The 14,211-nt window shown below is 39.0% G+C and overlaps 1 protein-coding gene across 1 annotated transcript; it reads left to right on the plus strand.

The window, feature by feature from the left end:
- Window positions 1–1,926: 1,926 nt before the first annotated feature.
- lingo2 (leucine rich repeat and Ig domain containing 2) lies at window positions 1,927–3,780 on the plus strand. Its single transcript, XM_062425821.1, has one exon. The coding sequence runs from the start codon at window positions 1,939–1,941 to the stop codon at window positions 3,778–3,780; it is 1,842 nt and encodes a 613-aa protein (XP_062281805.1). The 5' UTR covers window positions 1,927–1,938.
- The last annotated feature ends 10,431 nt before the right edge of the window (window positions 3,781–14,211 follow it).

Consider the following 14,211-nt stretch of genomic DNA (forward strand, 5'->3'; position numbering starts at 1 on the left):
TACATATAAATATGAAGATCAACTTGGTTGTGTTGTAACGTGAATTTCTGTAGCGATTTCATGAAAACCTACACTGTATACATAAACCACGTGGTGAATTACCTAATGTCATCTAAGGATCACTCAAAATGCATTTTAACTGAGAACAGAAGAACGAAAATTGAAATTATTTTTTCTTAATTCCTTTTTCTGTATAATGATGTTTGCCAACCTTTTTTATCGGTGTCTGTCATTAGTTTAATTTAACTACAGATAATACAATTCCTAGAATAGTTGATTAAATACATCCCCCATTTGTCTGCTCAACTGTTTGACTGAAATTTAAAACATGAGACTTTTGTTTTATTGGTCTTTGTATCCTTTGTGGTAATGCTTGAAAATATAAACATATTCTTATAACATTAAATTATGCCCTCTTACTTGTTTGGGTTTGGTCACACTTCCCCATGAACTGCATAAACCACCATCTGTTCTTTCATTCAGCCACTTCAGCCAATTTGGATTTTTCTTTTCCAGGAGATAGGGCAGGAGGTATTGTTTAATTTGTCATAGTTATCATATCCAAGTAACAGAGAGAGATTAAGAACATTTGTGAAAAGATGTGTTAAGAAGAGATGCAACATGTTTGGTCAGACCATACTAAGGCACTCGGATGTGCATTGTTGGCTTAGATTTACATGTAACACTACCAGAACTCTTTGGCTGGTCAAATTATCAAAATACAGAAAGTGAAGTGATACAATGGGCTGCAAAGTTGCAGTCACTGCACATATTCATTTAATGGTTTGATTTTGATGAATTATTACTGCTGAGCGGAAATCAGTCACAAGCTGATGAAGCGACAAAGAAGGCAGTCAACCCTACAAGAGAACAGTTTTGTGTGTGTGTGTGTGTGTGTGTGTGTGTGTGTGTGTGTGTGTGTGTGCGCGTGTGCGCGTGTGTGCGTGTGTGTGTGTGTAAGAGAGAGAGAAACAGAATATGTAAAACATAAGAGCTTATTTGAGCACTTTACAATATACTTCTTCATCCCCCCTGCCCTATGAGTGTGTTTTGTTACGTAAATGGTCAAGTATACAGTATGTTTCAACAACTCTGTTGTCCATTTTGGTCTATTATTATTGAGATTACATCCATACTCTTACATGTAAATGATAACACATATAGACAAACATATGCCTACAGTAGAAGTCTGTCACTGGAAACTGATTTCACCATTTAAATGTATTTTGACTGTTGTCAGTTCCTGCTAAGATCCTGCAGTTGTTTAACAAAACACATGTAAATGAAAAGCCCTTTACAGTGCACGAAACACAAAAGAAGCTGTCACAGAGACAGTAGAAGCATAAATAGAGTCATCACCTGCCAAGACAAGCAGCAGGTGTTTGTGAACACGGTTTAATGTCTGATGCAACACACGCTTATTTTATGAAAGAAAACAGTTAGAAAGACATCAGCTGGTAATTTTTATTGATGTGACAACTTGTCAACATTAAGAAATTACATTAAGCAGTTACCAAAACAGCAGATTTTACTCATTTATTCACATCGAGGAAAGGTCTCCAAACTCTCTCAAAAATATGTCAATTTTTGGTTTTGCTGTACAAGGGCAACATTATATTCTTTCAAAAACACTCTCTAAAACTAATTCTTAATTGTTTATATGTTCTTGTGATTTCATCATTACGGTATACCTCCAGTTATTTATTTTAAAATAAGCATTCATCCTCAAACTCAGCATTGTAATTCACCAACCATTTCTTGCTTCTCTGCTGTAAATTTTACTTTGTGCTCCTTGACGTCCCTTGTTTGTCCAAGCACATTTCCTTATTTGATCATTTGGTGTATATTTCAGTCTATCACTGAGTCCAACCTGATTTACTCACTAACTTCTTTCTTTGTCTCTCTTTTTCTCTCTTTCTCTTGCAGAACCGTGACAGAATGGTTGACTGTATGAGCAAAGTCATGCTGCACACGGTCGTCTCATGCTGGCAACCATTCCTGGGACTGGCCCTCCTGGCTGTCTTTGTGACTTCTGCCCTGGGATGTCCCTCACGCTGCGAGTGTTCAGCGCAGAGCAAGGCAGTTGTCTGTCATCGCAAGCGCATGCCCACCATTCCAGACGGCATCCCAACCGAGACCAGGATCCTTGACCTGAGTAAGAACAAGCTGACAATGATCAACCCGGATGACTTTGTTGCCTTTCCGGGGCTTGAGGAACTTGACCTCAGTGGAAATATTATCAGTTATGTTGAGCCTGGAGCTTTCAACGCCCTGTTTAACATGCACTCGCTCAGTCTTAAGAGCAATCGTATCAAGCTCATTCCTCTTGGCGTCTTCACAGGCTTAGCAAATCTTACTCGGCTGGATATAAGTGACAACAAGATTGTCATCCTCCTGGATTACATGTTCCAGGACTTGCACAATCTAAAATTTTTGGAAGTGGGTGACAATGATCTGGTTTACATTTCTCACCGTGCATTCAGTGGACTGTTAAGCCTTGAGATACTCACCCTGGAAAGGTGCAACCTTACTGTTGTACCCACTGAGGCTCTGTCCCACCTGCACAACCTGGTTAGTCTCCATCTTAGATACCTCAGCATCAGCACTTTACATCCTTACTCATTCAAAAAGTTGTTCCGGCTTCAGCATTTAGAAATTGATAATTGGCCTTCACTAGACCACGTGCCAGCAAACACCCTGCATGGCCTCAACCTGACCACCCTGTTTATAACCAACACCAACTTGTCCTCCTTCCCTTACCAAGCCCTGAAGCATCTGCCCTACCTGACACACCTGAACCTGTCCTACAACCGCATCAGGCATATTGAAGGAGGGATGCTAATGGAACTCGTTCGGCTTCGAGAGCTACATCTGGTTGGAGCTCAGCTGACTGCCATTGAACCGTACGCCTTCCAGGGCCTGCGGGGGCTCAAAGTCCTCAACGTCTCTCACAACAGACTGGACACACTGGAGAAGGGAGTATTTCAATCTCCCGAGGCTCTGGAGGTCCTTCTGATCGACAACAACCCCTTAGTGTGCGACTGTCGTCTGATGTGGATCTTACAGAAAAGGCACTCTATCTTCTTTGGTGAGTCGCAGCCAGAGTGCAGTACACCTGAAGGTATTCGCGGCAGGCCTTTTAAGGAGTTTAAAGAAACTCTCCTGTCCTATTATGTTACATGCACAAAGCCAAAAATTCGTGAAAATAAAACACAAACGATCACTGTGGATGAAGGCCAGCAAGCGATGTTACGCTGCAGTGCTGAAGGGACACCAAGGCCCGTTGTGTCCTGGTTGTCCCCACGCCGACGAGTTCTGACAAGTAGGAGCCATGGTCGGGTTACGGTCCACAACAACGGTACACTGGAGATCAAGTCAGCAGAGGTACAAGACAGTGGTGTGTACCTTTGCCTTGCATCCAACACTGCTGGGAATGACACCCTGATGACTTCATTGGCGGTGAAAAGTCTTGGATCGCTGTACGCTAACAGGACCCAGTACTACACAGATCCCAGCAATACCACTGCCAATGGGACAACCGGTGTGACCCTCGGTTTGGACCTAAAGACTATTTTAGTGTCAACAGCCATGGGTTGCTTCACGTTCCTGGGAGTGGTCTTGTTTTGTTTCCTGCTCCTTTTCGTTTGGAGCAGAGGGAAAGGAAAACATAAAAACAACATAGATGTTGAATATGTGCCTCGGTCAAAGTCTAACGGCACCAATGTTGACTCGGCAGATGGACAAGCTGGTCCTCGTCGTTTTAACATGAAAATGATGTGACTTATTTTATAGATCCAAGAATCTGGATTATGGAAATGCCCAAAGTACAATGTATTTTTTTTTTTTGGAAATAGGACTACTGAACTTCCCACTACTGCAGCAAGAGTGGAAGTGAAAACGTTTGGGGCTTCGTAACAAAACGAACAGTACCTTAAATCACTGGATCTTGACTAAATGCTTGGATACCATGTTTCAAACACAGAAAAGCATAGTTGGACATCCTCTTACATAATTGCCAGCAGGCAACTTCTTCTACTTGGATGAGTGAAAACTGTTACCACTGAGGGGACCTGAAGCGAATAGGTGTCATTTATCAGCTTTTTGAAATTTATATGCCCAAAACAGAACCCTTCAATTTGGGGTTGGATCAACAGACTCAGCTGAACCATGTACAGTACACATTTGTATCTAAGCTATTAACCTACTTTGTTTAGTCTTGCGCCATGCTTATTCACTGAACAACTCAATGAAACAGACCATAATTTCCTATGTTCAATACTTTGCATATGTGTACCTAAAGCTTCATTATGTACATGTACTGTATGTACATACTCATTCAAAAGAACTATTCATAGCAATATTCATGGGATGCATTAGCCAAAATTGATATAACCCCATATGTTCAGCAAGAACATTCTTCAGACGTTTGATGTTTCCATGGATTCAGGAAGGGCTTCTATGGGCGATTATCTGTCCCTGACTCCTAGATATAAATAAATATATATTATTTATCAATGAAAATGGAACAAAAAATAATTTTATTTATGAAAAATGTTGAGAATTTTACTAAAATCAGTCCTCAGACACTGTTCAGGATCTAACGTAACACTCGGATCATCATAAAGATGACCCAGTATTGGTCAAAGTATATACATGAACCACCTTTTTGTCCTATTTTTGTCTATTTTTATTCCTTTAACTGTACCTTTGCTGGATGGCAAAATACATGTGTCAATTTAACTACAGTGACATTTGCATCATTTTCCGCTGTAGGAAATTTGGACTATGTTGTGGTAGTTCCTCATTTTGTTGTTGAATCATTTAGATTGTGAAAACTTCAAAAGTAAAAGTTAAAAAAAATGTATGTGAAATAAACAAAGATGTATTTGTAACAATGAGTCTGACTAAATGACTAAAACATGATGAAATCGTTTTCCCTTCAGCCTCACTAACAGACATCTGATCTTCTTATGACTACTGAGTAAACATTTTCTATCATAGCAACAATGAAGCAAGTAATTTGCACATTATTTATGAAACTGAATCATCTTTATGTTTACAGACATATTCACATGCAAAATGACACAACCACAGTTTGGGAAGAACTTTATAAACACTGACTACTAGTTAGAAATATATTAATATGATACAGTGGTCCACAACTATAATACTCCACTAAAGAGTCAATTAACTTTAATAGCAATATTGTATCTGAAAATAGTTCCTAAATATTAATAACTGTAGACATTGCTAATGTTTAAAGCCCAATTAAAAAGAAATTAGACTGTGCTTAGTTTCAGTGTGTGATATGTTTCCAAGTGAAGGAAATATCTTAGGAGGGTGGGTATCGAGCTGCAGAGGACTGTAAGTCTCCCACACACCTCCCACACCTGCTTAGCTAGAGCACCCTAAATCACATTCAATTGGAGAAATATATGTATCCTTCCTGAGAACAAGATGACTCATCAAAAGTACTTTTACAATATAAAAAGAAAAGGCAGGGACTTTGATATAAAAATACTCAGAAATGATTATGTTAAACAAATTTACAATATCACAAATGAATAATTAACACAGGGAAACAGCATTAGAACTTGGAAAATGTATTTTTCATTTAACTGTGATCCTATCTTATTGCAGTATTTTACTAGATAGATTCATTGAGTGATAAATAACCATTTACTGCGTAGCATTTACGTAAATATCTAGGATTCACTGCTGACTTATAAACATCCCTGCTGTTACATTTCACCTAATTTACCACCAATGTATCAGACCTAAGTGTCATAAGTTAGAGCCTCAGTAAATTGGCATATGTGGAAAAGAACATTCTTAAAAGAAATGTTTACCCAAGACCCAATTAATGCAATGTTGATGATTACCAATTTATAAGATGGGGGGTATATTAATACAGGTCTATTGCGCTGTTTCAACTACTGATCAAAGTGTTATGATCCAAGGAAGCAGAGCTCATACCTTTATTAGAGTATACTTGTGAAAAGACTGTTGTCATTATTGTTTTCTATTAGATCACAGCTGAATCTACTCGTATGATACATCAAAAATGAGTGGCTTCTTTTTCACCTTTCTTCTTCTTTTGCAGAGCACACATCTCTTATGCTGTCCCTCATTTGTGCACTCTCATTAGGAGCCACAGAGTATCTTTGGATTCTGAGCCTGTATGCCCCCTGGGCTGTTTCAGTTATCAGAGCACCAAATGCTACAGCTCCTCCAAAAATACAAAAGAAACAAGGTTAACTTTGTAGGTCAGTGATGTCCATGTCCAAAGCATTCATTTAGCCACATTACATGAAACATATCTTCTTCTTTGCTGAAAGTGTGAGCATTATTTTGCATTCCTGTACAAATGAGGCCTGTAAAGTACAAACTCTCTTCTTGTTTAATGAGGACGCTAGAATGACACTCATATACATACAATGTGTTATAGAGAAACATTTTGCTATTATTTCCTTTGTGTTATTTGTCAAGGAGCTATACAATTATGTCCTTTTTAGGACAGCATACTGATTGCATATATTGGCACCATGTTTCTACAGTAATGCAGATACATTTCAAAAGAAATATGACAGCTAGAATAGCCTGACATTACCCTGGGTACAAACCTGCTGAATTTTTTAGTCAGTTGTGTTTCCATGGTGATATTCAGAATAATCATTCAGTGTTATGTGGACCTCTTTATACTAATTGACTGCATTTTGATTGGACTGGTACATTTGGATTGCATCTGAAAAGCTGTTAGCGCTGTGCGGCTGTTTGTCCCCCTCTTATCAGTTATTGACTGATTTGACCACTCTTATTTTCAGACTAATTAGTGAGGATAATTTTGCAAAACAGATGGTAGTCTCGCAGCCTAACATGACTAATGCAGCTTCTCACACTGCACAGGGTAAAATTCAAACTTCAGTCATTAAAATTGAAAATGACATACACTCTCTGAAAGGTCAGACACTTCAAAACTTTTGTAAATTCAATGCAAGTATCACTATGAACATGGGAAAAGTTCAAGTAAAGTAGCAAGAAGCATATTGCTTATTATATTACATTTCAAATAATGGTGTATTTCAATGGGGCCTAGAATTTTCTACTAAGCACCCTTTTGTGGATGATTCAGAGTTGTGAGACATAAGGACGTAGCTTCCCAGTTTGAGAACCACTGGTATATATTATGACTTGTTTAAAACCAAATGATATAAATGTCATAAAAGGTCTACATGCATGAATGTTAACTGATCATTTCAAATATGACGATGAGAACAAGACTACAGTCTACAGCCATGGTACCAGCTCTGTGACACTGTATTTACATTATTGTTAAATAGCACTGAATGCAAAGTGCAGCAGAGGCTGATAGAATCTCATTATTTTTTCAGTTATTTGATCGCAAACCAGTGCAAGATGAAAGGTCAAAAGACCACCAGAGTTATTATAATTTATCCTGAAGGGAATATGAATGTCTGTACTAAACATCTGATAGTTGTTGAGACCTTTTACTCAAAACCACCAGTCTCAACCTATTGGTGTCGCCAGAGGATATATCCAGGGTTTCACTCAAGTCAAGATTCATCATCTTGGAAACCAAACCAGTTCTGTTGATGTGAACATTTTTCAGTGGATAATTGAAAACTCTGACCTGCTAAATGAAAAACTAAAGGATTGCCAAAGTCGGTATGCCTCATCCTCTGTCCATGCATGTCAAGATATGTACAATATTTCCATCCAATATTTGTCTCTGGACCAAAGTGGTGGACTAACCAACTGGCAGACATTGCAATCCCTGGAGCACTGCTGCCAGCATAAATATTGTAGATACACAGTGTTTCTGCAACAGCAGCAGTAGTAATAATAGTCTTGTAAAGACTTACAAGTGTGTACTACCTCCAACGGATTCTTTGAGACGTTGCAAGAATACAAAACTGAGTCCCCCCCACCCCCTCGCACAAACCCACCTCTACCCTACAAACTCACATGAACATGGCAGATTGGCTGTGAATGAATGAATGTGCTGTTTCTCATGAAAAAAACTGTCAGCTATGGATGAGGAGAGCTTATGTTTATCTACGCTGTCTGTGTACACATCTGCAACACAAGTCCCAGAAATGGGGGGGAAAAAAGGACCCACGTTTATTCAAACATCCCTGTAGTTTTCAATTTTCAGACCACGTTTTTGGTAGATTTCCCAGCTCCATGGGTTACAAAGCCCATGCAACACACAAAAGATCATATAAACCTGCAACTCCCATAAGAAAAAGAGAGTGTTGGAAATGGGAACTGCTTGGCTTTGCCTTGACATGAGAGTGGAGCTGGTTGTAGCTGAAGTCTGGGGCAGATGTTAGCCGGCAGGTTTTGGCTGTGTGTGCTTTCATTAGGTTTAGCTTTCATATTGTACGCTCCCCGGTGACAGGCTGGTCTGCCAAATGAGCTCCCATGTGAGTCGACTCCAGTTCCAACCCAGTGTCCAAAAATTGTGGCTGGCTGCAAAAGAGGAAGACATGCATGTGCTGCTATGCATCTTCTTTCATTCAAGCATCCAACTGACATACAATAAAATACACAATGCTCACATTCTTTGGCACATGTTAAAAGGCATTCACACACACACACTCATTCCCTCCTGCACATTGCGTCACAGTTGATCTGCAAGTAAAGACAGCTTATTTTGTTTTTGCTTACAAAACAAAGGTAGATTTATGGGACTGAAGAGGAGTTATTCCCTTCTTTTTAAATATAAACCTCTCTCACATTGCAGGCCTGTGGTGAAAAATGTCTCCAGGATAATGGAGAGGAAAACATTATTAGCAACAAAAACCCCTTCACAATTCACACCAAATGTTCTCCTATAAGCCAACAGTCGATATTTCTTTGTTAGTGTGTTGCTGCATTCTGTAATTATGTTTTTGCCCTTTCTGGGAAACATGGTAATGAAAGAAGAAATGAGAGGAGGGAAATTGAATTCTTTGCCTATGTAATTGTTTAATGATGAATGGACCCATAAATTGGAGCAAAGAGACAGAAAGTTTTACATTCCTACCCTCCAGAAGTGAAAGCAATATTTCCTCTCGGTGAAATAAAATAATTATTTATTCTGCTTATGCTGTGGAAGTGGCACCATTGTCCCCAAGTATGAATTTTATATAAAGCATTTTATTACCAGCAGTATATTTTGATGATTTATTAAACAATGTGAATACCAAAAGTCATGGCTGGAACTTAAAGCAGAACAGATTAGATTATATTTAGAGGTGTGAGCAGGCATTTTTCTCACATAGTGAATGTAAATGCGGTTTGAACTCTATCACATTCCAGCCCTCTAAAAACAGTCTTTCATATTCATCCTCATAAATGCTTAAATGTCACATAAGCGTCTATCGTCTGAGGTTTCAGAGGAACCTATAGATAATTGGTCGGCTGCTTTGGTTCTTATGGTACAGCAAGTCTAGCTCAGAGGCGTATAATGCTTTGAATACCTGCACAAAGATTTAATGAGAACATGTATTCAGCCAGAGACACTCTGCGGAACCAAGGTAATTAAAAAAATGGCCTGAAAAAGCCTGTGTTCATGTTTCATGATATCACATAAGCTAATACTGTGTAGTCTCAGGAAAAGGAGACTAAGAAAATTGAAATTAAAAGAAAAATAGCTAAAAAGAAAAATCAGCAGGGATGTTTTGGCCTTAAAAAAAGGTAATATATCAAGTTACAAGCCACTAACTATGTCTTATTGCAGGAAATCAAGCTGCAATGAATCACTAATTCCACAATCAGGCAGAGTAATATTTATTAGATAAAGCTAATGAAAGATCAAGGTAATGATATAGGAATAAGATGTGTTGAATGCCTTCACATTGTCAGCTGTGGAGACTATTATTACCTCGTCTGTGTCCCCTTGACCGCCTGCTGTCTTATGGCGCTTTTCCACTACACAGTTTCAACACGACTCGCCTCGGCTCGCCTCGACTCGGCACGGTTCCTTTTCCATTACAAAAAAGTACCTACTCAACGTGGGCGGGGTCGTCATAGCATGGCTCCGCGAAACTGCCGTGACTTCGTTTTATACGCGACACAAAACACATAAACAATGGAGGACATTGAGGCAGTGGTGTACTTGCTGCTGTATGAGGCTTTTTGTCACACACAAAGCAAAAAAATTGAGCCGTATGGCTGTAACTATGGTTGTAACGCTGCTGCCGGTATTTAAAAATGCCGGGTTTGATTCTTGTGTGGGATGGCTCATGACACTTCCAGTGACAACTACCAATCAGCGGCCAGCAGTGTGTCGACGTCACATTTTAGTACCGGCTTGGCTCGCTGTGAACCTCACCAGAGCAGGTACTAAAAAAGGACCAGGTACCAGGTACTTTCCTTAGTAGAAACGCAAAAAGAACCGAGGCGAGTCGAGGCGAGTCGTGCTGGAACGGTGTAGTGGAAAAGCGCCAATAGTCATACATCACTTTGCTTAGTATCTTCATGTCAAATCATTCACTCTTTATTTCTGCCATAGTACAGATGACACATTGTGAGCAACTGCTGTAGTATTTTGGTTCTCCTAACACGACTGCTAACTCTAGTAAATTTGTTTTTATTTGTTGTCTTTGTAAGGCTCTAAGGTGTGAACTTCACAAATATTTGTGAATTAAACTTAAGAAGTGTTTTTTGTGCTAATTATGACATCTGATAAACGTTAACTTCCTTATTTATCTGTTGGAAGTTAAGAGGGTTTGCTGCATGCTACTTGGACAACTCAATGAGAAATTTAAGAGAAGTTTAGAGTTGGAATACAAACACATTCCTGCATGAGGCTTAATGTTTTGTTGACATTTTGGAGGACAAACCTTCAAAGAAAAGAATGTAAATTGAAGTTAGAAGTGGTGTGATTTCATAAAAAGTAAATGTTGAGAAAACAGGATTAGATGTAAACATTCATGTATTTGCTCTGGGTGGTGCAAATTATGGCAAAGATAATTGCAAATATTTGAGCAAAACATTTTTGGTTATCCAGAGGTTTTATGATCCTTTATATCAGAAGAAAATACCAGAAATAACTGAAGTGGTAAGTTAGTAGGTTTAATAAACATCTCAAACTGCACAGCCTCAGGCAGTACATAGGGTGTTTGGGGAAAATAAATACAGCAGTCATACTACTAACATACTATTGGGCATACTTATGTTCACCATTTTATACTTTACATCAAGTATTTCCGAGTATCAGATGTAGATGTTGGAAAACCAGTCTTAAAATTCCATTCCCTGTCCATTTTAACCTCTCAAAAGTGCATTAGTTCCTGCATAGCATATCCTTTCCCCTTATAAAACCCTCATTCTTTCTGTCAGCTCTACTGTCTATTCAACCCAGTGCTTTGCTATTTCCCTCTCTGGGTATTGTCACACGTATGCATCTGTTCTGCTGTCTTGTCCTCACTGAGCAGAAGCCAGACCATCAGCCACTCACACATGACCTGGATGGATCTGCCAGCAATCTGCCACAAAGCCACAGTAAATCCAAACAAAAGTCTCCAAGAAATCATAGCGACATTCTGATATCCTTAAAACAAACTCCACTTTCTGTACATAAGTCATCATCACCATCCCCTCTAACCACAATATGTGGTCTCCATCACCTAGTGGAATTCAGTTATCCATCCCTTTGGCTCTTTTATCATCCCTTACTTTAAATGAATGCCATAGGATGTTTTAAATCACCACTTACCACTTTGTAGCTTGGCTGCCAAAGTGGATTCTTGTATTGTAATGTCATTAGTAGCCCATTATCACTGCCTGAGCATCGTTCAATCTACTACTTTACAATTTATTGTGTCAGCAAATTCACTTATGTTCATCTTCCTCTTGATATTAGTATTATTAGTCACTTTCAAATGCAATAGTTATCATTGATAGTAGATTTTAAACCTTTCACTATAAGGAAAGTCAAGGCAATCTCATTACATATTACATTCATTGAGCAGACGTTTTTGTCCAAAGCAACCTATAGTTACAACCTATAGGATCAAGAGTTAAAAGGAAATGAGACATTTGTGCTTTTTGTGTATTTCCATATCTTGGATATAAGAAGGAGCACTTCACCTTCACTGCCCTGTAGGCGAGCACCAGAGACTTGGGCTGGATCAACCATGCAACAGGGAGCCAGTATCCTGGAAAGAGGAGCAGAGTGATGTTAGAAAACTTGGGGAGGCTGAACGACAGCATCAGTCATTCCAGCAAATGCCCCAAAACAACGTATGCTAAGACATAGACCTCTAGTGGCCGGGTGAAATGATGACTCTTGTCCAGCAAAGAGGGAAATAGAGTTACATGTTTATAGAGCCAACAAAATGCTATGACACTATCAAGTTTGCTTTTTTAAAGCTCACCATTTGAATCGTTCAACAAACCCTAACCAAGCTGGTTTTGCTCTTAAACTTAAGCCATACTGATGTTAGATAAGAAAAAATACTTAATTTTTAAAGTAGTGACTCAAAGTGGTTTCAGAAAACACCGACAAATGATGTTGTCCTGCTGACAGAGGCCCCAGATCGAAAAACACTTCTATGCCTCGTTCTGAAAGGTGATTACTAACAATGTATTTTGCTGTTGATGCTCTATTCCCCCATCCAGCACCTTTAGGTGGCAGCAGCTTTCAGTTTGCAGTTAAGTTACTCATTCAGCTCCTGACCTCCACCACTCACACCTCCTATATACTGTAGAATGGTACAGTATTAGTCAAAAGAACCGCATTGGTACACAAACCAAGTTTTCCCCGTACACAGACTATGGATAAGTGACTTATTTGAACTTAAAAATGTTTGATTTAAGGGTTTGATATTGTTGTCATGTTACAATGTTCAAAAACACATTTGTCTGTTTCACATTTATAGTGATCGACAATCAAATTAATTGTTTGTTCCGACATTGTGTTTTAGCTTCTCTTTTTTAAAATTCATTAAACTGACGACTTTTACAGAAGAGATCCTGTCATTAAAAACTTGTAAAATATTTTATAAAAAATTCAGCAGATCATGATAGTGTACAGGTTGTTTTCAACCAGCAGTGGTTGAGTCAATAACTAGTCAGTAACTATGGAGCACAGACGATAACCTGGGGCTACTTAATGTGCACACACGCAGGTAGCATCACCTGGAGAGCTTGCTGTATGTTCCTTACTCATTCTCCCCCGCTAATACACATAGACACTCGGTATACACAGATTACCAAAGGAAGTGACTCAGAGTCTTGAGCAAACAACAGAAAAAAAAAACCCAAAAAATATTGTGGCAGCTGTTTGATGTAAGAATCATCGTCATATAGGCTGCTCAAATACTGTCTATCTGGACTAAACACATTAATTCACCCATTGTTGATGAGTGACAGACAATGCCTTAATAGAAAATAAATTTGTATATGACTTTTAATAAGAGGACTTATCATCATGGGAAAGCCAGATCAGGTCATATTTGACCTGGAGAACATGAGAATATTAAATGGAGTTAGGTGGATGCAAATGTAAAAAAAGAGTGAAATCTACAATCAACCTTACAGTATAAATATATGTGATTACTGAACTACAGTAGTTGCTGTACCTTTAGATACACTGATTGTGGTGCTTTTGAGAGCTGCAGGTCTTGTGAAACATGCAGTGAGGCCAATACAGATCAGGAATCAGGCTGGCTAACGAAAACACGCTCTGCAGGAAGGAAGACTAGTGTAGTTTGCAGGGTGACAGGAATCCCGTCTCGACATATATCCAACCTGCTGACAAATAAATGAGACTGAATGTTCCAACTGTGGAAAATAAACTAGAATTTCTGCTGACATTTTGAATTGATTGCACTGAAAACGAGCTGACCCCACCTGTGCTGCGGAGAGATAAGATATTTACAATGCATGCAGGTCTCAGTTAGCAGCATGCTGCTCTTTTCCCATGAAAAATAAATATCACATTGGGTGAGAATAAAACAGTATTATCCGGTTGTTTCTTCTTCCTTTTGCAGATTCTAGAGGGACTTCAAGAGCTCCCTGTTTAGTCTGTGATTTGAAGTTATTTTCCTGTACTATTGTGTGAAGAGCCACCTGAGTTCTCATACGCCAGAACAGGGAATGCCACAACTCTCTGCAAGAGAAGATCAAAGCCACACCTCTGGGCTTTGTTATATATTGAGTTAACTTCACAATACATCTCTCTCCCTCAGCTCCTGGCCC

Source organism: Scomber scombrus, chromosome 9, assembly GCF_963691925.1.
Source record: "Scomber scombrus chromosome 9, fScoSco1.1, whole genome shotgun sequence".
Classification (NCBI taxonomy): domain Eukaryota; kingdom Metazoa; phylum Chordata; class Actinopteri; order Scombriformes; family Scombridae; genus Scomber; species Scomber scombrus.